Source organism: Fukomys damarensis, unplaced genomic scaffold, assembly GCF_012274545.1.
Source record: "Fukomys damarensis isolate Sample0158 unplaced genomic scaffold, DMR_v1.0_HiC HiC_scaffold_4, whole genome shotgun sequence".
In the NCBI taxonomy this organism is placed as follows: domain Eukaryota; kingdom Metazoa; phylum Chordata; class Mammalia; order Rodentia; family Bathyergidae; genus Fukomys; species Fukomys damarensis.
In genome coordinates this window covers 67,781,094-67,807,445 of record NW_022900916.1, presented here as the reverse complement: position 1 = coordinate 67,807,445, position 26,352 = coordinate 67,781,094, and the positions used below count along the sequence as shown (strand labels likewise).

Here is a 26,352-nt window from a genome sequence, read left to right as displayed (position 1 = left end):
AGATTTCTCCTCAGATACTAGTTTATCTGTCAGATTTTATCCTTGTGAATAAGTGTTACTATATTGCCAATAAACATATATACAAAATTGTTTCCTTATTGACTATTTGGTTTTTTAGGTGACTTCACTTCATGCTGCATTAGAACAAGAAAGATCTAAAGTGAAAGTATTACAAGCAGAATTAGCCAAGTACCAGGTATGCTTTTACCATTTTAAAGAGTTTTCATCACACATGGTACATTTAGTATACATACTATATGAGAATAAATAAAATATTACTTTTAGGCCAAAATTTATCCACCAAATATATTAATAATTTTGTTATTGGTCATAAAATTTACATTTTAGAAAAGATTAGTCTTGATATTGGTGCATATAGCAATATTAAAATAATCTAGGAAAATCCTTGGAACTACACAGCAGATGTGTACATGCCATTGAAAGAAAACAAATAATGACATTTGTCCCATTATATGATTGCTTAGTACAGTGATGTCTCCTAGATAGCTCCCTGTAAATATATCTTTTCCCACATCTATCTGTCTGTCTCTGTCTGTCTATCTCTTTTTATTTTTTTTGTACCAGGGATCAAACTCAAAGAACCTTGCACTTGCAAGGCAGGTGTAGTACCACTGAGCTAAATCCTCACCCCCTCCCCTTTATATTTAATAAGTTATATGTGGGGGTTGCTTTCATATTATGTGAGTATCCCTTTCACCTAGTGATTTTACCCTTTGATGATATTTGTATTAGATATTAGTGTAGGGGTTGCAAAATAATGGTTTTATCTGGGTATGGTATCACATGCCTATAATCTTAATACTCCGGGAGGCTGAGGTAACAGGATTGCATATTGTAGTCCAGCCTAGGCAGTTCAGCAAGAACCTGTTTCAAAATAAAAGATAATAAGGGCTACAAATGTAGCTAAGCAAAAAGGCCTTGGGTTCAATCCCCAATATAAGAAAATAAATAGTTATTTTCTAATTCTGTCATTTTTTCTTCATTTACAAGATCAGATTCCACATTTTTTTCTGAATAAAGCACTAAAAAAACCAATGCTTTGTTTTAATATACATTTGTGTGCACATACACACATATATTTATATGTACCAATGTATGTGTGCATTACATTAAATATATTAATTAATGTGAAAACCACAGTCAAAAAAGCTCTATGCCACTGGCTTTGTGAATCAGTTGGGGAGAGAGAATTCCCTTTGCCTGGAAGCTTTGGAAAGGATCTTTATATATTTCTTTTGGGGGGTTCTTTGTAAAAACCTCATTGAGAAGCATGGTAAGAATTTTAAGCTACATAACATTGTGGATGTGAATATTGGTTGTGTACTTTAACGTACTTGTTCCAGCTTGAACCACTGATGGTGCACGCATAACTGTCCCGTTGGGTGGCATGGCACAGTCCCATCAGTGGTTGCCAAGTGGGACAGTCATCCATGTACCACCAGTGACACAAGCTACCCAGCAGTGAGACATAGGAATTTATGGCTCCATTGTGAACGTGTTAAAGAAAATTTTTTCCAAATTCATTTTTATTTTCTGCTAACAGGAAATAATCCTTAAAAAAATAACAATGTCATTGGATATCTCATGTCCCAACAAAACCTTTAGACCAAACAAAACCCTATTTTTCTATGAATAAAACTTCACAGAATTTTTGTTATCAGGAACAAAGAATGACATTCTTACACTTGGGATGTTTTTGTTTACTTTTTAGATGTAAAAAATGTTTTGCCCCCCCGCAGAGAGAAAATATAGGCAGGAAAAAGGTAAAAGAAATAAAGAGGAATACCATCAGTTACAGATGAGCCTGGGCTTGATATACCCTGGAATGACCACCACTTTTGTAAATGTTCTTCCACACACGAGCAGGTCCCACCTTGGCTGATCATCAAACTTGTGAGGAAACTTTTTAGTTGCTGATTAAAGTCCAGTTAAATAGGTTTGGAACAAAGCCTAGATAAGAGAATTTTTTAAAGATTACTAGTTAGTTGATTCTTTCAGTGTGCTCTTTTTTTTTTTTTTTTTGGTACTGGGGATTCAACTCAGGTCCTTGCACTTGCAAGGCAGGCAGCAGAACCACTGAGCTAAATCCCCAGCCCCTAGTTAGTTGATTCTTATAACCAACTAAATTTGGGTCTCATTGCCACAGTTTAAAAAATGGGAAAAAATATAAAACTATTAGTAGATAAATCTATCAAATCATTGCTTATGGTTAAATTGAGGGATAGAATATATAGTTATGAATGATTTTTATTATCTTCTTTGTACCTTTATCTTTTCCAAATTTCTACAGTATTTGCTTTTAAAATTAGAATAAAGCAGAAAATGTTACATTATAAATAATATATGTAAAGTACTTGTTTTTTAAGCTACCTTCCTTTTTTCTTGATTTATGTCAAATACTATAAATGGTGCTTCATATGCAGCCAAGTAAGTACAGATTTTTATATGCAACAAAGCAATATGAAAAGTATAACCTACTTTCCAGTCTACTGATGAACAAAATCACATTTCTAACACTGTTTGATATGAGTGATACTAGACAGAACTTGAATTATGAATTTAACTACCCAGAAAGTAGTAAACTAAGATGGCAATTCATATGGAACAAATTAGTAAGTGTATGGTTTAATAGTTATTTCAAAAATTATATTTTCTGCTCTAGGACAGTGAAAATGTGTTCTAAAAATTATGATATTTGTCATCATACAAATTAAGACTAGACAAATTTATGTAGAAGTATTATAACTTTTCTACAATGTATTTTAAACATTAACATAACCATATAAGAATAATTTAGTTGTATGTGCACTCAAACTTATAATGAATTCAAGAAAAAAATGCTTCATTTTCCTATTATAAAATGCCTTTGGTTTCATAATCTTTAAATGAAAATGGCTCCAAAATGGTGTTTCCTAAGTACTTTGCTCTGTTTTTTCTTTACAGGGTGGCAGAAAAGGAAAAAGAAACTCTGAATCTGACCAGTGCAGGTGATTACATTAGCCTTTGAAGTCAACACAAAAATTAAATTTTCAGGGCTTTTCAAAAAATGTAGATATTTAAATGTTGTGCAGCTGCTAGACTATGCAGTTTTGTTGAAGAAACAACAAGCAACTAGCTAATAGTCTATAAATTTATGTTTTTTGGTTTAAAAGTGAAAAGAAAAATTAGAATTCCAGTAGAACTTAATGATGATGATTGTTTACTCTCCATACTTCTTGTCACTTTAGTTTGTCATCATTCAATAAAATGACTTTACTATTCCTCCCATGTTTGATTTTTTTAAGTTCCATAAACAGTGTGAAAACTTTATTTTTGCTTTATAGCTCAGTCAGTTAATTGGATTCTCTCAGTTCAGATATTTATTTAGCATTTTCTGTGCACAGTGCCTTACAGGACAGATGAGAGAAACATGGTTGATATCCTCAGGTAGCTTATGCTTAGGGGAAATAGAAGATGGAAGAGGGTAAAGGAAAACAGGAGTGAAAATAATTAGCATGTGTATCATATTGTTTAGAAATTGAGATTTTTTTTTACAAAGTATTTTTGGAAATTTGTTGAAAAGCATTACGGGAAGAAGGAATGAAATCTGGGCTGAGAGATTTAAAGAACAATCTACCCTGAGGACAGTAACTTGACACACTGAGAGTAGGAAGAGTACTGATGTATGAGAAAGGATGAACGAGAGATTTTTATTAGTGTAGTCAGTTACTACTCATTGCTTATGAGACTTAGTTTTTTAAAATATATTCAGTAAAATACAATTATGATGCATTAAAAGAAGGTTATCTTTGAGTGTGTAATAACAAAGATGAACACACAAATTCTGGTCTTGGCTTCCAAAACCACCATTATATGAAAGATTCTACATGTCGACCATCATAAAACAGAAAGATCATAAAATTGTCATCATTGTTTATATGTCTATCTTTTCCTGTGATGGGTGAATTAATGTGGGGGAGATGGATAAAACTGATTTTTGACATATTAAGTTGGATTTCTTTTAGAGAATCTAAAAGTAAGAGTCCATGAAATTGGAAATAGAGATCTAGTCCTTTGAGGAAAGGCTAGAGGAATTATGGGTTTGGATTCTACCTACAGTTAGTATATGAGTAATTGAGACACTCAAGGATAAGTATTTGAAGAGAAGTATTGCTGAGGACAGACTTTGTGAATAGAACACACACGCGTGCACACACACACACACACACACAGAGTGGTGAGAAATGTGGGAGGCAAGGTTGTAAAGGTTGTACAGCGGTCTGAGGTTACAAACGTGACTTGGATTTAACAGCTGCAGAACACTGATGACATTCAGAATGGCTTGTGCAGTGGCACAGCAAGATATTGAGGAAAAGTTACAATTCATTAAGACTTGGCAGTTTAAGAAAGAATCTTGGGCTGGGAATGGAGCTCAGTGATAGGGTACTTGCCTAGCACGTGAGAGACCCTGATTTCCATCCCCAGGGCTAAAAAGGGAAAGGGATCTTGAGGTTCCCTAAAGGAGCTACAGAATGAGTGAGGTTTGGTTGGTTTTTGTGTAGAACAAAATAGGCCTTTAAAATACTCACAAACACAGAATAAACAGTTAAGAAAACATAAATGTAAAGAGGGAAATAAGGGATTGACTTCAGAGCCTACCAATTAGTTGTTTACTTGCCATCATGTAATTGGTTGCTTTACAACCATCTCTAACTCATAGTTTGACACTAAATTAAGTTACTCTCTGTTCATGAAATTACGGCCCTTTGAATATGATAATTTTAAGAATGTTTAAAGAGAATGTAGGGATTTTTAAAATATATATAAAATTATTTTAAGACTTACACAGTATATTTACACCACCACTGTGGTTAAAAAAAAAAAGCCTAAGATTCTCCAGATTGTATAAATCATGAGAATTTTTCTAGGGTAAATTCTTAGATTGAATTTAAGGTGTTACTCCCTTTTTTAGAAAAGCCAATACCCACTGCTGGTGTTATCAAGTGCATATGTGCTATAACACGCCTTTTCTTTAGTTTCAGCTAGTGGTGACCAAATACAGAAACACAAAATATCCTGGAAATAACCCCAATGTCTAACTTGAATGGCTAATACAATACTTCAGTGGGAAATAGTATTATGTGTACTATAGAAAAGGTGTAATTAGAATGAATGTAAACATGGAGTATGCTGAAAAAAGTTATAAAAAAAATACTTGTATACAATGACTGCACATGGATAAACTTGAAAGTGGGTAATTCTGAAATCAAACTGCTTGGATTGGGTGGGAGGAATTATGGGTCAATTTAGGTTTTTTCCTTAAAATTTTATTTAACATACTGGATTTGGTTTTTTGCATAAAAAGAAGAAAACTACTTTTGCTTGGACTTGTATTAAGTAATTTGCTGTTATGAAGTGCATTGCATCAATTTGCCTTATTGACTTACATGTTCAGTTGATTAAATGTTCATTATTTGGGGATGTGTCTTGGGCATAGAAGATTTATTTTAATACAGAATCCACTCTTAACTGAAGTAGGTAAGATAGTGGCTACAAGAAAACTTGTTTTACTTCCTATTGCTTAAATTTTAGAACTTTAGAAGTTTTACTATTATTAATCATGCTTTAGAGTTCTGGTGATAACTGTTGAAAATTAGCTTTTTTATAACCAAATAAACTAAGATGTGAATTATTTTACAGATTTTTGTCATTAACTGAAATTTGCTTTTTAATTTTAATTTGTTAGGGAAGAGATAATTTACTTCCCAGTACCTCAAAAAGATATATACATATTCTACCTTTTTTTGTTGTTGTTGTACCGGGGATTGAACTCAGGTTCTTGTGCTTGTGAGGCAGGCAGCAGAACCACTGAGCTAAATCCCTGGCCCCATATTCTACCATATTAAATACAATTCATTTTTACAACAACTTTAGTTGATATATAATTGAGCTATAACTGAATATAGTAGATTAGGATTAGTAAACATGCTTTGTGATTTCAGTTCTTTGAAATTTGTTGAGATACGCTTTATGCACTGATATGTGATCTGCTCAGTAAATGTTTTTGTGTAGAACTGAAAAACATACATATTCTACAGTTCTGCAACACAGTATTCTGTATATGTTTGATTAGATCAAGTTTCTTAAGTCTATTATATCTTTAATGATTTTCTGTCTACTGCTCTATGAATTACTTAGAGAGATATGTAAACAGATAAAATCTGTTGGTGATTGTGGATTTGTCTCTTTCTGTCTGTTTTTGAGGTGTATATAAATTGAAAATTGTGTTATTTTTATGTTGAAAGATAAATTTTATTTCCTTGAAGTGACTCATTAGTATGTTTTTTTACTTTAAAAGCCTTGCTCCATCCAGTATTACAGCTGGGTGAACTTCCTTGAACTTAGTGTTTGGGTGATATATTTGGTATCATACCTTTATTGTCAGTGTTTCTGTGTTTTCCTCCCCCTCCACCCCTCACCTTTTCTTTCTCTTTGAACTGGTAGTTGTATCCAGAGCTTTTGTGCTGAATCACATCCCCAACCCTTTTTAAATTTGATACAAGGTCTCCCTAAATTGTTGCCTAGCCTGGCACAAACTTCTGATTCTCCTGCCTCAGCCTCCCAGAGTGGTGAGATTTTAGGCATGAACCATCATGCCTGGTTTGTGTCCTTATAATTTTTAAAAGGCACATTACGTTTTTTTGTTTTTAATTCCATTCTGACAACTTTATTTCTGTTTCTTTTTCTCATTTTTTTTGAGCCTGTAACTTTGTGACCTCCTCTTTCATCCAGTCTTTAATGATTTAAAAACCCCTCCAGCACTTCAGCTTTTCAAACAGGAATTAGTGTGAATAAGCTGGTCTATCATATCCCTGAGAAGGAGAAACTAAATTCATTATTTCTATTTTTTATTAGTTAAGCTCTCTTCACCAATTTATAGTACTACAAACTTTGATTTCAGAGACAGGGTCAGCATAACTGATTTAAGGCCTGTCGTTAAAGCAGCTGTTATTGGAGCAAAATAACTGACAGTTGATGTTATTCTTCAACACTATGGCTCATCTTGAGCCAATAATTTTAATCTTACCAAATGTAACATTTATTCTACATACTCAGTAATAATACATATACCAAGAAATAGTTTACATAATAAAGTTTGGCTTCTAGAAAGGATCGTACGTACTAGTCGTATAACTGTCTAGTCTGTTTTGTTGCCCTGATGTAACACCGGAGGCTCACTACGTTATAAGGAAAGGCTTATGTAGCTCAGTTCTGTACATGCGACAGCATGGTGAAGGCCCCTTGCTGTATCACGACATGGTGAGACTGGAAGCAAGAGAGATTTGAGGGAGTTCCAGGCTCAGTTACAACATTAATCCTTCCTTCTAGGCCTTACCTCATAAAGCTTGCATCACTTCAGCACTGCCATTCTGAGACCAAGCTTGCAGCTGAAGAACCTTTGGGGGACACAGCAAACCATAGTGCTGCTGAGATGTAGGCTTATTTCATAGCAAATATTTTTGCTAATATTTTTTAGATTATTTTCCTCTTATTTCTAAACGTTACAATACCCACGTTTTATGGATATATAGTAGCAGACAAGAATATTATGGAATATCATAGTAAACCAGTGTTCTGGATGATTTTAAAAACTGCAGTCAGCCAGGCTAAAAGCCATTGAACTAAGAATCAATACAGAAGAATGATGAACACATTCAGGAAAAATAAATCTTTAGTAGAGTATGTGAGTTTATGTCAATGCCATTACAAATATTCTTAACTGCCCTTTCCTATAATATGACTGTGAATTCTGTGACACTCTTTCAAGAAGTGAGGTCTGTCACTGTTTCTCTTGAATCTGGGTGGCTTCTATGACAGCTTTGGCCAGTATAGTAGAACTTATAAACCTGTGCCCAAGAGACTGGCAGCTGTCACTTCTACTCTCTTGGAATGCTCCCTCAGGAAGGTTAACTGCCACAGATAAGTACCTTGACAAATACAGGCTGTAAGAAACTCAAGTCACGTAGCAAGGCCACCTATAGGTCCCTGGTTTATGATCTCAGCCTAGCCATAGGCCAGCAGGAACTATAATGCACATAAGTGTGGCATCTTGGATATCTGTCTCAGTCAAGGCTTCCTCTGACCTATACTGCAGCTGCATTCTGGCTGCACCTACAGATGAGATCCCCAGTAAGAACTGCTGTAGCACCTTAATCCTTTCAGGCTACTATAACAAAATGCCATCAACTGGGGAGTTTATAAACAAGTTTATTTTTCACAGCTAGGGAGAACAAGAAGTCCAAGACGAAGGCATGGGAGATTTAGTGTTGAGTGAGGACCTGCTTTCTGGTTCATGGACTACACCATCTTGTCATGTTCTCACATGGTGGAAGGGTCACAGTGTCTCTGGGACCTCTTCTGTAAGGGTCTTGATACTGTTTGTGAGGGCTGTGCTCCCTGACCTCTTTACCTCCCCAAACCCCACCTCCTAACACCATCACACGTGATTTGTTTTCAACATAGGAATGTGGAAGAAGTACACATAGCAGCATTTTCAGCTACTAAATTGGGAGTAGTTTGTTGCACAACAAATAAAGCAAAATTTGTTGCCTGGAAAAAGGTGGTGGTGTAATAAAAACCCCAAAGCTAATGATAATTGGTTTTTGTCACCCAGCACAAGTACAAGACAGAAATGTCCTACAAAGCTTGTTAAGGCAAGAGGCGGGAGGAACTTGAGTCTTTTGGTAACAGATTGAAAGAAAGGGAGAAAAATGTTATTGGAAGCTGGAGATTGAGAGAAAGTTTGGCAACACTGTTTCCTGTAATAGCATAGAAAATGAAACTATGAAAATAGATGTGACTGGAAAAGTTTTCCAGATAGAATACAGAAATTTACAGTTGATTTCTTTAACTGCTAATATAAGATTCAGGAAAGACTCAATAAAAAAAAAAAAAAAAAAAAAAATTCAGGAAAAATAGAAAAAAAAAAAAAAAAAAAAAAAAAGATTCAGGAAAGATGAAGTAATGAAATTTGTCTTTGAAAAATTGGAGTCAGCAATTGCTAGATTCAAAAGTAAAACTCAAAATGCTAGTCCTTCCTAACAAGAGTTGCAAAATAATTAGTAGCTTCAGAACAAAGGCCAAACCAAAGGGCTACCAGTGAAGTAAAATGTCAAGATAAAAATCCAAGGATAGGGCTATGTAAAATTATTTAAAGGTTGAAGGGATTTGCAGTAGTGTTACAGAGAATCTTCATGGATGTGTCAGGTGCCCTCTTCTCCGTTAGATAAAGGCTGTTGGAGACCAGGGCATTGTGCACTGTCTCACTCTCAGTCTCACCGGAGGCCCAGGCCTGTCTCAGGAGCACATGTTGGCATGACATCTGGCTAAGGAAACGGATTATAAGACATCTACAGGAGTTCTGAAGGAACTGTTCTACCTGGAATTAAAAGAGATAGAAACAATACAAAATATAAAAAGGCCTTCAGATTTCCCACTTTTTAAAATGCCAGGAAACAGTCTGTGACTACCCAGTGTTTTTATTGATTGAGTTTAAGGGTTTTGAATCCTAAATTCTTTGGACCAGCTGAATTTTTACTTTATTTATATATGGCATTTGTGATAGTTTTGTAAATTAATATTTTAACAAAATAATTAATGTTTAGCAAAGCAGTTCTAGCAGAGTACATTCAAAAGAGACCTATGTAGTATGAATGATAAACAGGGAAATTTTTAATTTTTAAAAACTTTATTGCAATAAACGATACTTTGTCTCCCTATGCAGTATAAGATGTCCTGTCATTGATCCCCCTTAAAACACTCCTCCTCACTTTGAACATACTTATCCCATAGTCCTTTCCTCTTTCTGAAGTAGTTCTGGAAGTCTTTCATGAGAATCAGTTGTGCTGTTGTGTCTGCCTCGATGTCCTGAATTGATTCAAAACGTTTACCTTTCATGATTATTTTGACTTTGGAAAAGAGTCATATGGTATTAGATCCAGTGAATAAGGACACATTATAATGTTTTTATAAGCTGCCTTTCTATTGATGCCACACAGCAGCATTCACCAAATATTTTTTGATCATCATCTCATAAAGACACAAAAGAGGACTTCTGTAACTTTCAGAAAGTAGCATGAATGATGGAATAAGTTGTTCAAAGCAAGGGGGATTAATGGCAGTTTGTCTTTTAATATCATTTTTTAAACATTCACCCTAATTTTTAGTTCCATCTTGTATGTCTGCATGGAACAGGACTGTATTGGTTGTAACTCTAGCTACTCCAAGAGCTTGTACTACTAGGGAACTCAGTGAGGTCCTATTTCAAAATCTAAAATAAAGGGCTGAGGATGTAGCTCAGGGGCAGTGTTCCTAGGTTCAGTCACCAGTCTTGTGGGTTACATTAGGGGACCAAGAGATGCAGGGAGAGGGAAGGAGAAGGGAAAAAAGAAGTGAGATGTGTTACGTCCCTGGACCACCTTCCCGCCATGAGAGATGCCATTATGTGTACTGCAAACAGGGACTAATGGAAAAGATTATGAGATGAGAAGACACATAAACAAGGCTCCAAACCAGACTTTCAGATAACCTAAGGCAACCCCAAGGGGAAATGGGATTGAATAATATGATACTCAGTCCCTTGAACTCCCTGAACTGGCAATGAAAGGATCTGGAAAAAATGATACCACAAATAATTTCTCAGATAACAACAGGGATTGTGCCCATAGTGCAAGACACGATTAATAAATCCAGAGCAGATACAGATTTTTAAAAAATAGAGCTGAGGAACACGGTGGAATCCCAACATATGATGCAAATGGAATCCATAAAACAGATGCAAACATTTCCAGGAGGTTAAAAACTCCATTGAAAGTTTATGCAGCAGTGCCTGTAATCCCAGCACTCAGGAGGCTGAGGTGGGAGGATTGCTGTGAGGTCGAGACCAGCCTGGGCTACAAAGTGAGTTCCAGGTCAGTCTCAACTACACAGTGAGACCCTGTCTCAAAAAAACAAAACAAAAACAAAAATGGAAGTTTATGCAGCAAAATGAGCCAATGTGAGAATAGAATTTCAGAAATAGAAGATAGGATTGCAATTAGTGACAAGGAAAAGAAAAAAATGTTTTTTCTCTCATTGAGTTTATTGGTACATGTTAGGTATACAGCACAGTCACGTTCATCATTGGGTTCTTGTACCTTTACATGATAGCTCTTGGTTCTCATTTCTTCCCCTTACCCCTGCTTTGTAAAATGGCCCTAAACAGACTGTTAAGAACGCAAGGAAGCAGAGCAGCGCTTTGACCTCTGCTGGAAACAGGAGCTTCCAGTGACCCACGTGTCTTGCTGTTCTGGCCACGTCTGTGAATGGCTATGCGACTGTCATAAGCATTGCTATTGAGGTCAGAAATGCATCTGAGCAAGTTGATAACTTGTCAAATATGGTGCTCGACTGTACTTCTCGGTTTAATTTCCCCGTTTGTAGCTCATCTCCCACTAGTGCTGCCACCCACTTCACTGAGGATGTCTTCACCCTGCCCAGGCTCTGACCTCCACCTGCCACTATGCCCCTCTGCTCTCCACGGCACTGCTGCTTTCACCTAATGACGGGAGGACTGAATTATTCAGGAAGTAGAAGGGAAGGGGACTGCTTCATTCTGAAAGGTTAAAGAGAATGCGTCAGAAGCCAAGGACATGGCTCAGTGGTAGAGCACTTGTCCAGCATGTACAAGGCCCTAGGTTTAATCTCAAGCACCACACAAAACCAAAAAATCTCTCAGAGGTAACAAGACCTTCAGAGGTACAAAAGATTAGAGAAACAGTAAACATCTGTGTAGCCTCACTGAGCTTAAGTTATAAAAGGGTGTCGTTCTCCAACTCCAGTCCCTGCCCTCTCTTTCTCTCCAAGGTGATTATTAGCCTGATTTTTGTCCTCTTTTCTATGCATGTTTTTACACTGCCATATATTGTTTCTGCATTTAAAAAATTTAACATAAGTAATGTACTATGCATAGTGACATACAACTTATATTTTCGCTGGTTTTATGAAGTTGATACCTATGCCTCTAGTTTTCTTATTTTTCCTATAATTTGCTAATATTTATATACCTTCATATGTTCCACTATAGGAATACCACAGGTGAATATTAGATGACTTCCCACTTTATTACGAACAGTGTTAAAATGTCTTCTACATGTCTCTTGTGAACGTGGGTGTGGGGGAATCCAAGGTTTATACTTGGAAATGAAACTTTTGGATTGTGGTTTACACAAATCATCGTCAACTTTACTACATATTATCAGGTTATTTTCCAACATGGCTATACCAACTGACTTTCCCAGTGGCCAATGGCAGTATATGAAACTTTATGTCCTTGACACTATTGTCAAATGTACTTTTGCCAATATACTTGGTATGAAATCGTATCTTGTTTAGAATTTGCATTTTTTCCATATAAACTAAAGAGATTCAGCATTTCTTAGAGGTTCCCATTTGAGGGAAAGGGACACTTTTCCTTTTGGTATTTTATTTTTTCTTATTTATATGTGAGCATTCTTGATATATCCTGGAAGCAAATTATTTGTTTGTTATATGTTTCTCACATTTATTTTTCAGCATATGACTTATCTTTCATTTTGCATGATTTTTTTCTTTTAACCGTGTCAGTATTTTCTCTATGATTTATGCTTTTTATGTTATTTAAGAAATCCTTTCCTACCTTCTAAAATCTATGGTTTTGCTTCCCACATTTAAGTTATCTATTCCACACAGAACTCCTTTTTATCCCCTTCAAGCTATGGCACCATCTGCTTTTATGTATTCAACAGAGGTAGACTCTTTAGGAGTTATCCTAGATTGAAATAGGGTACTTGGCTCAATTAAAACAGGGTGTTTACTCTTCTGCAAAAGCTGAGTTTATCTTGTAAACAGCATTTTCCCCTAAACCTAACTGGCAGCTATTAGAAAGGTCCTACCATTAACAGTTTTGTAAACATTAATGCTTAAGTGATTCTCCCAATTTGAGGAGCAGGTACTTACAAAGAATAAGTAATAAAATATAGATACAAAGTGTTGTCATCTCTTAACTGAATTAATGCTAATTTATTAAAATATTATTCTTTAGGGGCACATGGGCCAAATTTGTCCTGCTGTCTGTTTTTCTGTGAGTTAAAAGTGGTTTTCAAGCCGGGTGTGGTGGTGCATGCCTGTAATCCCAGCACTCAGGAGGCTGAGACAGGAGGATTGCTGTGAGTTCGAGACCAGCCTGGGCTACATAGTGAGTTCCAGGTAAGTCTCAACTACATAGACCCTGTTTCAAAATAACCCCCAAAAATAGTTTTCATATTTTGTTAATGGCTGAAAAATCAAAAGAAGACTATTTTGTGACATATAAAAAGTGCATGAAATTTATGCTAGGCATGATGGCACATACGTGGAGTCCCAGCTTTTGGGGAGGGGAAGGCAGGAGAATTACAAATTCAAGCCCAGCATGGAGAACTTAGCAAATTAATAAGGCCATATCTTAAAAATAAAAAATAAAAAAGGGGCTTGGAATGTAACATAGTATGAAAGTCCTGAATTCAATCCCCAGAAAATTGTGTGTGTGTGTGTGATTCAAATGTTCATATTCAGGACATGGCGCTATAGCTCCATGGTATGGCATGTACTTAGCATGCATGGGTTCAATCCGTACCACACATACACACACACGCGCGCGCGCGCTCACATGCTTATATCCATAGTGAAGTTTCATTATACAGTGAATGACTGCCTTAGATTCCCTTATATACTGTCAATGGCTGCCTTAGTGCAATAACAACAGAATTCTTGCAACGGGGTGTACTGAATATGAAGCTTAAAATGTTCAGTCTTGGAAGACAGTTGTCCTCTCTGAAACAAAGGGCAGGCGTGTTTGTTGCCTATGATAAAAGATTTGGGTTTCTGAAGCTCAAAGTCCTTTCTTGGACTGCATCCCCACAGTATCTTACAACATGCAGGTGACACCTAGCCTTCCTTAAACTACCCTTCTGTGGCCTTCAGAAACTGGCACATGGGAGTGCTGATACTTAGTCTGCTGCTGTTGCTATGAGTAATAAGTTTTGTTTCTGACCTAAGAGTCTCTCTTCTGTCCACATCCATAAAACAGTGGCAGACTTTAGCTTTCAAGAATGTAAATTTTCAGGTCTTTCACAGTTCTTGATGGTTTTGGTGTCTAGGAGAGGATCCTAACAGAGACAAGAAAAAGAAGGATTTGGGTTCCTAGCTAATGAGATTTTAGGGAAATCTATGAAATTATTAGGCAATCTATTGGAATCTTTTGACTCAAATGTTTGCCCAACTAGGATATACATGAAGATCCACTTTATTGCCTGTTAATGAGGAAAAATTGGAAAAGTGATTGTATGCATGTAATACTGGAAAATAGGCTCAATGAAAGCTACCCAAGTGATGCCCTCATTTTTGTGATACCCAAGGGTTGGCCAAACTTCTTTGTCAACTGTTGACACCAAGGGTTTTTTACAGTTAGAGTTTTACAATAACTTCTATATTTTAATAGAAATGAATTCCTAAACTCCCTCCCCTCTCCCCATTTTAGGAATTTAAAATTAAGTAGAACAAAATTCCAGGACACCGGTTAGAGTTGTCACTCTATTGTCACAGGAAACCATTTTCATTAGACTTGAAGCAGTGGTGACATTGGCAGTGTTTTGGTTCAGACACCTGTTCACAGAAAAGCATGTTGGGAAAATACTTCCTGACTTGAGTGTTCCTTTTTAAATGTGAATTTTTATTTCTTTTTAATTATTTTAAAATATTTAAACCTTTTTCTTGATCTTTAAGATCATATAAATTGGGGTAGGGGAGGGATGAAAGGTGAGTGAGTCTCTAAGGACAATGAAATAATGACTGAAACCATTTTCCCATCATTCTTTGCTCAGAGCATTCTCTGTAACCTTTAAGAATCCATCTTTTTCTTTTCAAACCCTGGTCTTTTATTAAAAGGATTTTATTGAATGAGAAATTCCACAGGTCAGTAAATTTAGAGGAAAATGAGTATTTTGCCCAAAAGAGGAAAAATAATCAAGATTTTAGGGTTTTTATTTTTTCTTTTGTAATTATGTGAAAAGATGGGAAAAAACATAAAAAGAATTTTGATGTGAAAACATTTTTGCTATAATCATTAGTTTTAGAAGCATTGTTAGTTTAGTGTGTGTGCAGAGTCCATTTCTCATATCTCTCCTCAAGTATCTTCTATTTTTACCATTAATTCCCTTTTAATCCACTGTAGGTTATTTAACATAAATTCCTACAACTTAATGGGGAAAAAAAGCTGTTGGCAGGAAGCTCAGCCTATTGTAACTAGGACTACATTTTGCCTTCTTTCGGATGATAAAGCGATACTGGCCGGGGATTTAGCTCAGTGTTGCCGCTGCCTGCCTTGCAAGCACGAGGACCCCAGTTCAATCCCTGGTACAAAAAAACAAAACAAAACAGATGATAAAGAAACATGCACCTGTGTGGAGCATGAAAGGGAAATCTGCTGTCGGGGTCAAGAACAAACAAATTTTTACATTGGCTTGTTTGCTTAGGAGATGACAGGACGGGTGAATAATGCTTGTCAATAATGGCCGGCAGTCCTATGGCTCTGCCCTTTCTTATCATGCTAATCTTAAATCCATCTGGGGCCACAGGAAAAGGTCTTGGAGGAGGGCTTGTTTGTTTGTCTGTTTGTTATGTCAGGTCTGATGTGGCCATGAACTGGTTGATGTGTTGTTTGATTCCAAGCTGCAGTTTAACAGATCAGCAAAACATGACAGATGCGAGTTGTACTGTTTCCCCTGACATAGGCTGTGCTGTCTTGGAGCAGATACAACATAGGATGGGATGTTACAGAAAAAAAGGTAAGATTACATAGTACAGCACTATACCTTCCCGACACCAAGTTACCTGATAACATCCATACATCTGCCTTGACCACAAGGACCTTGACCGCACAGACCCTGACCACGATACTTGCTTCAACCCCTGTTATGTGACAGGAGTGCCAGACCTCTCTCACTGTCCCCTGTAAAGCTCTCTGATTTTCTTTGTTCATCACTGACGGCTTTCTCGCCCACAGTTGACCTGCACCCAGGTAAATAAAGTTGGTGCCTTGTTGCCGTCCATTAGCCTCCCCCGGTGGTCTCATTCCTTGGCCACTTGTCAGTTTATTTGTTTGTTGGCAGTACATCTGGACTGTTACAAGGAGCTTTGGCTCTCAGAGATTTTTCTGAGCTAGACTAATTCCTGTGGGAGACAATAATTGAGGCATTTAGATTAGTATTAAGGCTCTCACTACTTCAGATTAGGTGTACAGTGCCAATGAGGTAATCCACTGAAGAAACAGACTCAAAGAAACCTACACAGTTTCTTGCAATCACTTCTGCCATCATGGAAAATTTTCCTACCATTTATGTTTGCCATAAGAGAGGTCATTTTGATAAAAGAGCAGCAGATACTCTGGATTCACATGGAGTCCTCAGAAAGTTCACTTTTTGTGAGCCAATCCCACATCAGTAAAAGGGCACAAGATCCAGGAACAGTTGGAAAATGCGACTGCCAGTTCCTCAAGCCAAAATAGTGTGAGGAAATGAAGACTTTGCTGCCTCATACAGGGTTTTGGATGGACTGAAAACCTTGGGGTTTATTTTGTTAGGCTGCAATCAACCCCTGCACAGCTTAAAAGCAGTCACTCTTTTCTGCGCCCTTTGCCTCCCCCGCTTCTTCCTGACCTGCTTTAGAGGATGGATGACTGGGGAAGACACTGAGGGATCCCTGACAGCAAAGGGGACTAATGTCAAAGAGGGAAATAACTCAAACTGTCATGGCTTGGATGCTGGTGCCCAGTTCACCATTTCACCTAGAGCCATGGAAGCCCTGGCCCTGGTGCAGGTGTAACGGGATTTGCAGGGCGCACTTGGGGAAGCAGAGCCAACATGACCTTATGTGTGGTGTTCTTGAGCTAATCTAGTGGATTGTTGCTTTTGTGTCTGAATGTAGGTTAGGACTTGACTTGTGGCACAATTGTGTTTCCTCATCCTGTAAGTTCCAGAGGAAATTCTCTATATGGAGAAACATGTTATTACTTTTGGCCTCACAGTCCTAATACCCCTCTGAGCTAAGGGTTTACATGACTAATGATTTTACTGACTGAAGACTTTGGGAAGGGAAAGGAGCCTCCATTAGGAGGTGCCTGGGGGGTTGTTTTTGGTTTTTTGTTGTTGTTTTTCGTTTTGGTGATGCTAGCGATTGAAGACAAGGCCTTTACACTGAGCTACGTGCCAAAACCTTTTAAAATTTTTTATTTTGAGACAGGAGCTCCATAAGTCAATAAGTCTCTCAGGCCCTCAAACTTGTGATCCTCCAGCCGCAGAATGATGGGATTATAGGTGTGCTATACCACATGCAGTTTCCCCTAAGGGATTGATTGACTGATTAATTGATTTCCAGAATCACTACAAGCCTTTCTTGTAGGGACGATTTGCTGGGACATCTCCAATCAAAGGAGAGAGCAATATGGCTGGACAGGGAGTGTCTTTTATAGGGGCTGGGAGGGGTTTACAGAAGCTGAGGTGGGATTGCGTGAGGTAGTGGCTAGGGATTGTAAGAGCGTGTGATGTTACCAGGAGGGGCTTGTGACCTCACTAGTCACCTGGAGGTAGCGAGTACAGGTCACTCTCTTGGTGGGAAAAGAGACATGATGGGAAGAAGGCTGCCCTGCAGTGGGAGAAGCAATATTTTTTAAGTGAGAAGCGGGGCATTATGGGAAGGGAAAGCTATTCTTTTTATGTAGCAGTCATCTTAAGGTGAGGGAAAGCTAACATTCCAGGCTTTTGTTTTATGGTTATGGGGTGAAGCGCTCTTTCAGGAGCTTCTTCAAACTAACAAAGGGGCGAAGGTTGGGGCTATACCTGGATCTGGCGGGGGCAGCAGTAGGTGGGGCCTCTTCCCTCTGCCGCAGTGGCTGACACCCCGCTATGACGAGTTCTGTGACTGCCTGGTTGGTAAGTGTCCTCATGTGTTCCTGTAAGAAATTTGAAAACGTGGAACAGATATGGGCCTACGATGGCCAGAAGACACATACAGGTCAGTGGTCCCATTAAGGGAAGTAGCCATGGCATAAACTGTCAGAGCCAGGAGTAGCCTTGGGTCATTCCCATGTACCCCATTGTTTCTTAAGGTGTTTGATGTTGTAATTCTTTAACCTTTGCCTTGACTATGCCTGATTGGTTAACAAAATAACAACATTCTTCACCTACAGCCTGGTATGTTCCCCCTTGGGCTGCTGTTAGTATGTTGAGGGCATATTTTGGAACAGGACAGCTGCTAGGGAATTAATCTGGTCCTGGACTGTGTTTAGGGTTTGGCTTATTTTGTCGATGTCTTCTGAGATCTCTGTTGACAATGCCTGATAGAAATGAGTAGAAGTAGGGATACCTGCTATACCTGCCATGCCAATGATGACCCCCACTTCCAGCAAGAAGGGGACCAGGAGAGGGGCCACCTTCTTCTTGACCTTTGACCATGGAAGGATCCTTTCAAACATCTGGGATTCCATATAGATGGTCAAGGGAGGGCTGAGAAACGCTATGTAACAAAAAATTTCAGATTGCTTGAGGCATCGGAATGCCTCCTGCCTGCGTATGAAGTATAGGCTGTTGGATAGGCAGACCAGGCGCTCTTCTGAGATAAAGAGGGGGCAAGCAAGGCAAGTGATGTTGTCATTTTGCCCCGTGAACGTCAGGTTAGTGGTTTGTGTAAGGAATGGGAGACCTTTAGCGAAGGGTCCCAGAACTGTGGATAAACTGCCAGTGTTTGAGACAGACCGGTTGAAATCTAGGGGGATGAGAACTGGAGTGAGTGAGCAGGGGTAAGTGGACATACACATCCAGTAGTCTGAGATGCTGACAGGGAGATAGTGGAGGGTGGCATCACGTAGGTGCTGAAATCGTTTTTGAGATGGGGTTATCTGGTTTACCTCTTGGAGATCTATGCCTTTATAGGGAGGCGGAGTGGTGGGCCTCAGAATTCTCTCTATCACTAGTGCCTGTTCACTGACTGCCTCTTTTGGTTGTTCTTTCCTGCTAGGTGTTAAGACAAAGTTGAAATGAGACCTGTGTTAATCAATATGAATATCTTGCTATCTGTCAAGGTCACTTAAATCTCTTTAGGTATTATTTTGGAACCATGCATAAAGCCTCTAAGCTCCTCTGTCACTGACAGCCATTAGGATGGGTCATGGTCTTGCTTGACCAAGGTGCTTTCAGTGAAAGCTTGAGACATTTTGTTTTTCTCTTGGTGACCCTCTTTTGGCACACGTTACATTTGTCCTCTGGTGTCCAGCAGTCTCCCTGCTCAGGAGGTGGGTGACTCACCAAAGATGTAAGGTGTTGTAGAAAAGGTTCCTTCATACCTTGGATGTTTGATTACCTTGGAGGGCCAGGGCCAAAATAGTGGTGGTCTTCTTAGCCCAGTTACCTTGTGGTGTTGGTCTCTGCGTTTTGATGGTTGAACACCCAGAGAAGATGAGTGACATCAGTAGTACAGTAGGAGCTTAACTCTCTTAACTTTATCTGGATAGCCTAGAATCTAAAATATAGTTAGAGGACTGTTATTTTTATCAATCACAGTTGTTCTAGTAGTTGATTTCCTGTAGAATATTAACAAAAAATTTGGAATCAGGAACCACACATAATGATAATAATAATATTTTAGCATGATAATCATGACAACATTATCTTTGTAACCAACTTAGATATGTATCTTAGTATACAACAGCCATTGTTAAATGTATTTATTCCTCTCTAAAAACACAGAAAAAAAGCCAGGAAACTCTTACTTAAGTTATTACCTTTTCATAGCATGCCATCTAAGGAAAGTGTATAGTTCTACAAATGTACCTATAATAATGAGTAAGTGGAGCAGAAGAGAAGGGCGAATAGGTTTTGGACATAAACAATATGTTGGAAGACCTGTATAGTCAGAAAACATGAATACATTTTGTACACCAGATAAGTAGTAATAATAATTATTACAATTATATGAACCTTTATGTCCATAATGTAGCTTGATACCAAAAGGATTCTTAATAACACCTTGTTTTTCCACAGAAAATATTATATTTTGAAGATGACAATACAAACATATCATGGTAACATATTTAGATATCAACCCTTTAAAGATAAGCAACGTAAACATTTTATAACAACACATTTAGCAATGATTATTGGGAGTATATCTTAATTATCTTGACAATTTTTTATTTAACCCATAAAACCAAGTTGTAGCAATTAGCAATTTATTTGTAACCAATAAAACATATACTTTTTGAGTTATTGAATGTAGACAGCAATATGCATTAAATAAAAATTAATGTTTGACATCATTTTGATCAGGTAGCAACCTGGAAGAAAAGGAAGGCATGCCTTTAATAACACTTATCAAAAATACAGTTGGATAAACACAAACAATTGGATAGACATAGACAAACATATAAGACAATTTATGAAACTAGAGTGCACTCAAATACATTTGGCCAATTGAATTATACCCTCTCTTTTAATTAAGACTAGTCAAAACTTTTGCAGGTCGATTAATAGCAATCCCTTGCAAATAGAATCAGAAGAAATAAAAGCGCTTTATAATGGTAGCATAATCTTATGTTATAGTTATTGTCACAAGTTTGTAAGCAGAAAGTAAAGGGAAGGTCAAGTTAATCCTATAACGACAATTAAAGAATTTGCAATGTAAAAGAAATATTTTAAATACATCAGTAAACATCTGGAAACCAAACCCCAATCAAACATGATTTTAAATTGAAGACAAAAAGGTACATTTGTCAATTAGCCAGAATTTATAGTTTGACTTTTAAGATTCTCCTGCCTGGCAGGACATCGCAGCTGATTTTACTATGGAGCAAGCAGTCTGTAGCGGGCACTTTGCCTCTGATCTTAAGTATTCCATTTTCTTTGACTTGTTTTAAAACCTTATATTTTATTTTCTAATATTTATGTAGAAGACAGTAGGGCCCAGTGGAATTTCTTGGTAACATAGCCTGCCAAACAAGGTGTTGATATGTAAATAGGCAGGGCCAGGAGAAGATTTTACTTGTTTTTTACAGTCTCTCGCTTTCCTCTCTGTTCTGAGTGTGGCGGCCCAGCTGTCACAACACAAACATACCTGAGTTGGGGAGTGAGGATTGAGAAAGGACAGCACACTCAATAGTGTGGAGACAAGAGGTCCGATTTATTTCACAGAAACAGCTCCTTTTAAAGGCACGCCAACAGGAAGCACCAAGCAACTATTAGGGAGGAGATCAGATCTTTGGCTTATCTGAGTTCCTCCCATCACAAGGTCAAATTTAACAAAGTCCTTGAGCCTGGCTGGTGGTGCGCGCCTGTAATCCCATAAAACCAGTCTGGATTACACAGTGAGTTCCAGGTCAATCTCATCTGCTAGTTGAGACCCTTGTCTCAGAAAAGCCAAATAGAGTCATAGATTAAGAAGTTACTTTTCCAATGTCAAATGCCAGCGGGCTCCCACACTGAGGAAGCTGAAGAGGAAGAGTGAGCAGAGAAGTCGCTGTTAACTCCCTTTCCTGTTTGGGAGGGGCTGGAGGAGCAGGGTGAGAGCAGGTGTGCAGGGGAGAGACTCAGGACGCAGAAGGGTCACAAGATGGAGGAGGTGAGACAGGGTCATAAGATGGCAGGAGTGAAGAAGAGCTGGCTGGGTTACAGGGTGGGGGCAGGGTGAGCAGTGAGCGATCAGCCAGATCCAACATGGGAGTCGGCAGGGGTGGAGGACAGAGTTTGGGCCAGAGGTACCTGTGAGGGCGAACAGGTTTGACAGAGGGAAGGGCGAGAGGGTAGGTAGAAGGAGGCTTGCATATAGGGGATTTCTGACCATTTGCCATTGCGCTGACAAAAGTTGTACAAATAGTGCAATATGTTAAAATCGAGAGTGCCATTTTCTGGCCATTGAGATTCATTGTCTAATTTGTACTGAGGCCAAACTTGGTTGCAATAAAAAAATGAGTCATTTTCGCTTAAAGTCAGGTCCAACAATACAAGGGAACAAAGCTGTGCCAGGAGGCAGTCAAGAGTCACTGAAGGAGGGGGTTTGTACTGTTGGGTGCCCATGTTAGGGTGGATGAGGAGGGGTTAGTTCTCTAGAAGGAGGACAAAAGACAGCAATATATTTGTCTCTTTTGACATTCCTGAGCTAGCTCCTAGTTCCCAGAAGGGGAGAATGAGAGGAGTCAGGCCAATGAGGTGTCCCCCAGGGCCACAGTCTTGGGCCCAGTGGCCTGAGAGGGTATCTCTGACCAAACTCTTGGGTTTCTGAAAAGTCCCTGGAAGGAGAGAACCAGAATGAGACAGAGGACCTGAGTAGAGGGAAGCTCCCTACCTACTCACCCTGTAATCAGTGATGGGTGTGGATGCGTATGATCAGCAATGGCCAAGGAAGAGCCCCGATGAGGTACTGCCTCAGCAGATGTGGTCTGGAGGAGACAGGCGGTTGAAAGGCCAACCAACCCTTTTCCGTAGGGGGTTGTCACTTAATTGACTGCCTTCCTCACGGGTTTTGGCACCAGATATGTCATGTAAAAAAGGCCAAATACCGAGACCAGACCACAACCACTCCAAGCCTTTATAGCAGGGATAATGTGCCGGGCTGTCTCCGATCAAAGGAGACAGAGCCTCCCTTCAAGTGTGTGTATATGGTAGCTGTAGTATTGAGTCAGGGAGGCTATGTGTGTAAAACTAGTTGAGGTAACTAATGCCTATCTAGACTTTACCTAGCTGAAACCTGACAGGTCTCCAAGCTGCTAATATTATAGACAGCTAAGTTGGATAGAAATATAATAGGCAGTCAGACATGGCTGAGCCTTCAAGAGAGTCAGGATAAAGGGTGAAAACACTATAGCTTTGGCCCGGGACACATCAACTGGGGACAAAACCTAAAGATATCAACAAAAGGACCAGGCCTATATACTTCCCCAAAGGATGAGATAAGTGATAACACCTGGTCTAGTAAAGGCTCGATAGGCATTAGTTACCTCAATGGGTGACCAAGACCCTCAGATAAATCCCCGACCTGAGAAGTTCTTGATCTTTCCATATACTCATGCTATGTGACTTGCTTCCCCATTGGATCACTGTTACCTAAGCAACTATATGTGCAGCCTTATTGGTTGATCATAGCTATAACCCATGTTGTGCCCATGTTTTGTTCTATGAAACTTCCCTGTAAAGTAGGGCCCCTGGCCATCCACTCAAAACCCCTTTGGTCTCTCTTAGAAGCTATCTTTCTCTCAATAAATTCTTCCTACTCTTAACCTCTGATGTTCCTAGAATTCTTTAACTTTAGAGAACATGAACTTGTCATATCAGGCACCTAACACATTGGGGGATTTATTTTCATATTTCATCTCCCGTATCACTATGTCTGTTCATTCCGTGTTAACGACACTGAACCAAATATGTTCATGGTCACTGCACTCAGCAGGCAGAATTCAAGGCTGATCTCATATCTCTGACCAATAGTCCTTGTGCTGAACCATGTTATATTTATTTGTTCCAACTCTTGGGCTTTTGCCAGTGGCCTAATGCTTTGGTCTTCTCTTTGAAAATTACAGATGGGCAAATTGAAAACACTCCTTTTGGGGACTGTGAATTATGAAAACAGATCATAGGAGCTAATCCAAGCACCTGTGTTTGTCACATACATGTTCATGTCAAGGGCCCACTGTCTGATAAGACTGATTGGAGTCAAGCTGTTGGTGAAGCCTGTACTTTCCTGATGGACACCACTGCCGCCTGAGTGCATCACTGGATTAGACCTACTACCAAGGAATGGGCAGGTACAGTTCAGACTCTTCTGTGCAATGAGCAATGACCTGCAAATATACATGAGGTAGCAAGTGGCAAGCAGCTACATTTATTGAAGGTCATGGAAAGCTGTGCTCGGGGAAAGTCCATGCTGACAAAAGATATAGCACAGATAGAAAAATGGTGCCATGGTGACAGAAAAGTAAAAGCACTGCACACAGGTCACAGCACACAGCAACAGCCCCCATAACCAGACTTGGAATTAAAGCACATGCACCTAGGCCCAGGCGCCTCCCCTGAATCTCTAGGCATGATTGACAGGTACTGAGTCATCTCAGGAGGTCTCCACACAAGGTTTGTTCCAGAATTCACTCTGACCTTAATTCCAGGAATGACATCTAGTACATATTTATGAAACTAAAATGAGGTTTGGATAGGGTGAAGGTGACTGAAAGTCAGGCTAGGAGATCCAACATGCATATTCTCTCACCTAGTGTGCCAGAGATCTCCTGGGGTTTTGTTATTTTGTTTTCTGTCTCTCTTGGGACAATGGAAAAGAGGAGTGACCACAAGGTGCTGTTTAGAATAAAACGGATGGGAGTGACTCTCTCAGTTCCAATGTTTCTAACTGTAGTAGACGCAGTATACACTCATAATCACAGACTGACGTACAATAATCTAGGTATCTGGTGCAAAGCCTACCACTGCATGCCAAACTTGTGGCTCCTGATGCAAATCAACACATCTGTCTTGCAATGAATGAGACTACACTCCTGACATAATGAATACACTGGACCTTTGACTCCCCCAGTCAGGGATATTGATGGTGCCATCTGTTGCTGACATTTTTATCAGTTTACAGCAGTACTGGCCCAGGTCAGTCAATTGATTTCCTACACCATCGCAGCCCTTGGAATGAATATGTATTATATTTGATTTTGACTTTCTGGACTGCTTGCAATCTGACTATGGTGTACCTTTTATTTTGAAAGCCACTCTACCATGAGCTAACGATCCAGGACCTTAATGGACCATCCCTGCTCCCTACCATTCTCAGGCATCTGGTACTTTTAAGCAACAGAACTGTCACCTCAAAAATCAACTCAGTAAGATTTCTCACTGTATCTCCCACATATCTTCCTGGTCCACGTACTTTGGTACTAGGTATTTTAGTCACTAACTGTGGCTGTCCCTAGAAAGGAATCATCTCCTCTTGGCTACTTCTTAACTAATAAGGACAGAAAGAGCTTGGAGCTTATTAACCTACTTTGACAATCCAGAGTTATACCCTAGGAATTCCTAGGCATAGTACTACTTTTTCTTTCTTTCCTCTAATGGCAATTGGAGACTGGCCTGGTTAGTATGCCCTCTAAATGGCAGCCCAGCCAAAAGGAGGCCTAAGGGACTTAAACTTAATTCTGCTTTATTTACTTGGATTTGGCTGGATAAACATGGTCTCAAGTCCTAGGATAATGACCATCCTGGTTGAGAATATCGCTCTTTTACATTCCCATATAGTGGTCCACGTGGACCAAAATAGAGATATAGTGAGTGTTCATATGTTTCAGAAAAATGTCTTTACCTTTTTTGTACCTTACTTTTCTGGACAAGAGATCTGGATGTGAGTAGAAGATGACTGAGAAAAAGGTGAAGGAAGGTGACCCACAGATTATTTTTGATGGTGGTGGAGGAAGATTAAACAATCTTGGCACTAGGAAAAGGAATTTGTGCACCGTAAGAAACATGGAAAATGGAGAAACATGAATGATTTTCTGTCTTTTAAAACTATCTCTAGATTTTTCGTCATGAAGGAAAACCAGTGAAGTTCTCCTAGACTTTCACACCCTTTGAATTTAAGCAACTTCTGCATCTGTCACAATGCCACCAGATAGCTGTGGCCATGCAGACTTCTTGACATTAATAAGAAGCCTACTGAAGCAACAGGGAAAGGTCCTGTTTCTGCATCTTCCATGCAAAACATATGTCAATACTTCTGTATATTTTCTTGACTCCCAGACCTATAACCTTTACTAGTCATTCTAGAGAGCCGCCTGGCTGATGGCAGACAAACAGGGTAGTTTGCCCTCATGCAGTCCCTCCACAAACAAGGACTACACTCAGTCATTCAAACTGAACTAGGAACTCAAAGGCCTACAAGCCGTCTTGCGGGTACACTAGAGGCACTTTCTACTTGTGCCTCACAATTTATGTAGATCACATTTGGGAGGACTCCAGTAATTATAAACAGTATGTTCTTTCCAGGTGTACCATGTATACTCCTGGGACTTAAGGAAATACCATCAACAGGTCGCATACCCTCAGAAAACTGGGATAACTATCCAAAATGGGGCTCCTGTAAGGTTAGGGATATAGCTTAGTGAGTCAATGCATCTAGAAAGCGCAAGGTGCTGGGTTTGATCCCTACTGCAAGAGAGAGAGGGAGAGAGAGAGGGAGAGAGAGAGAGAGAGAGAGAGAGAGAGAGAG

The 26,352-nt window shown here is 39.0% G+C and overlaps 1 protein-coding gene and 2 long non-coding RNA genes across 5 annotated transcripts in view; 2 read left to right on the top strand and 1 right to left on the bottom strand.

Annotated features, from left to right (window-relative positions):
* Positions 1-4,811, top strand: part of Gkap1 (G kinase anchoring protein 1) — a 62,407-nt gene extending 57,596 nt beyond the window's left edge. Inside the window, exons 10-11 of one of the 3 annotated variants that reach the window (XM_033758715.1) lie at positions 119-196; positions 2,965-4,811. In XM_033758715.1, coding sequence (XP_033614606.1) covers positions 119-196; positions 2,965-3,012 — 126 coding nt within the window. In that variant the 3' untranslated portion in view covers positions 3,013-4,811. The remainder of the gene's footprint in view (positions 1-118; positions 197-2,964) is intronic. The other 2 variants (XM_033758714.1, XM_010632913.3) reach the window with 2 other exon arrangements.
* An 11,049-nt stretch (positions 4,812-15,860) lies between these two features.
* Positions 15,861-26,352, top strand: part of LOC117284140 — a 12,832-nt gene continuing 2,340 nt past the window's right edge. The window contains exons 1-2 of the long non-coding RNA XR_004515239.1: positions 15,861-15,899; positions 23,675-23,899. This is a non-coding gene — a long non-coding RNA (uncharacterized LOC117284140). The remainder of the gene's footprint in view (positions 15,900-23,674; positions 23,900-26,352) is intronic.
* On the bottom strand, positions 16,188-19,620 carry LOC117284142. Its single transcript, XR_004515241.1, has 3 exons — positions 19,516-19,620; positions 17,949-18,061; positions 16,188-16,284 (listed from the first exon to the last, which is right to left on the bottom strand). It is a non-coding gene; the product is annotated as an uncharacterized LOC117284142 (long non-coding RNA).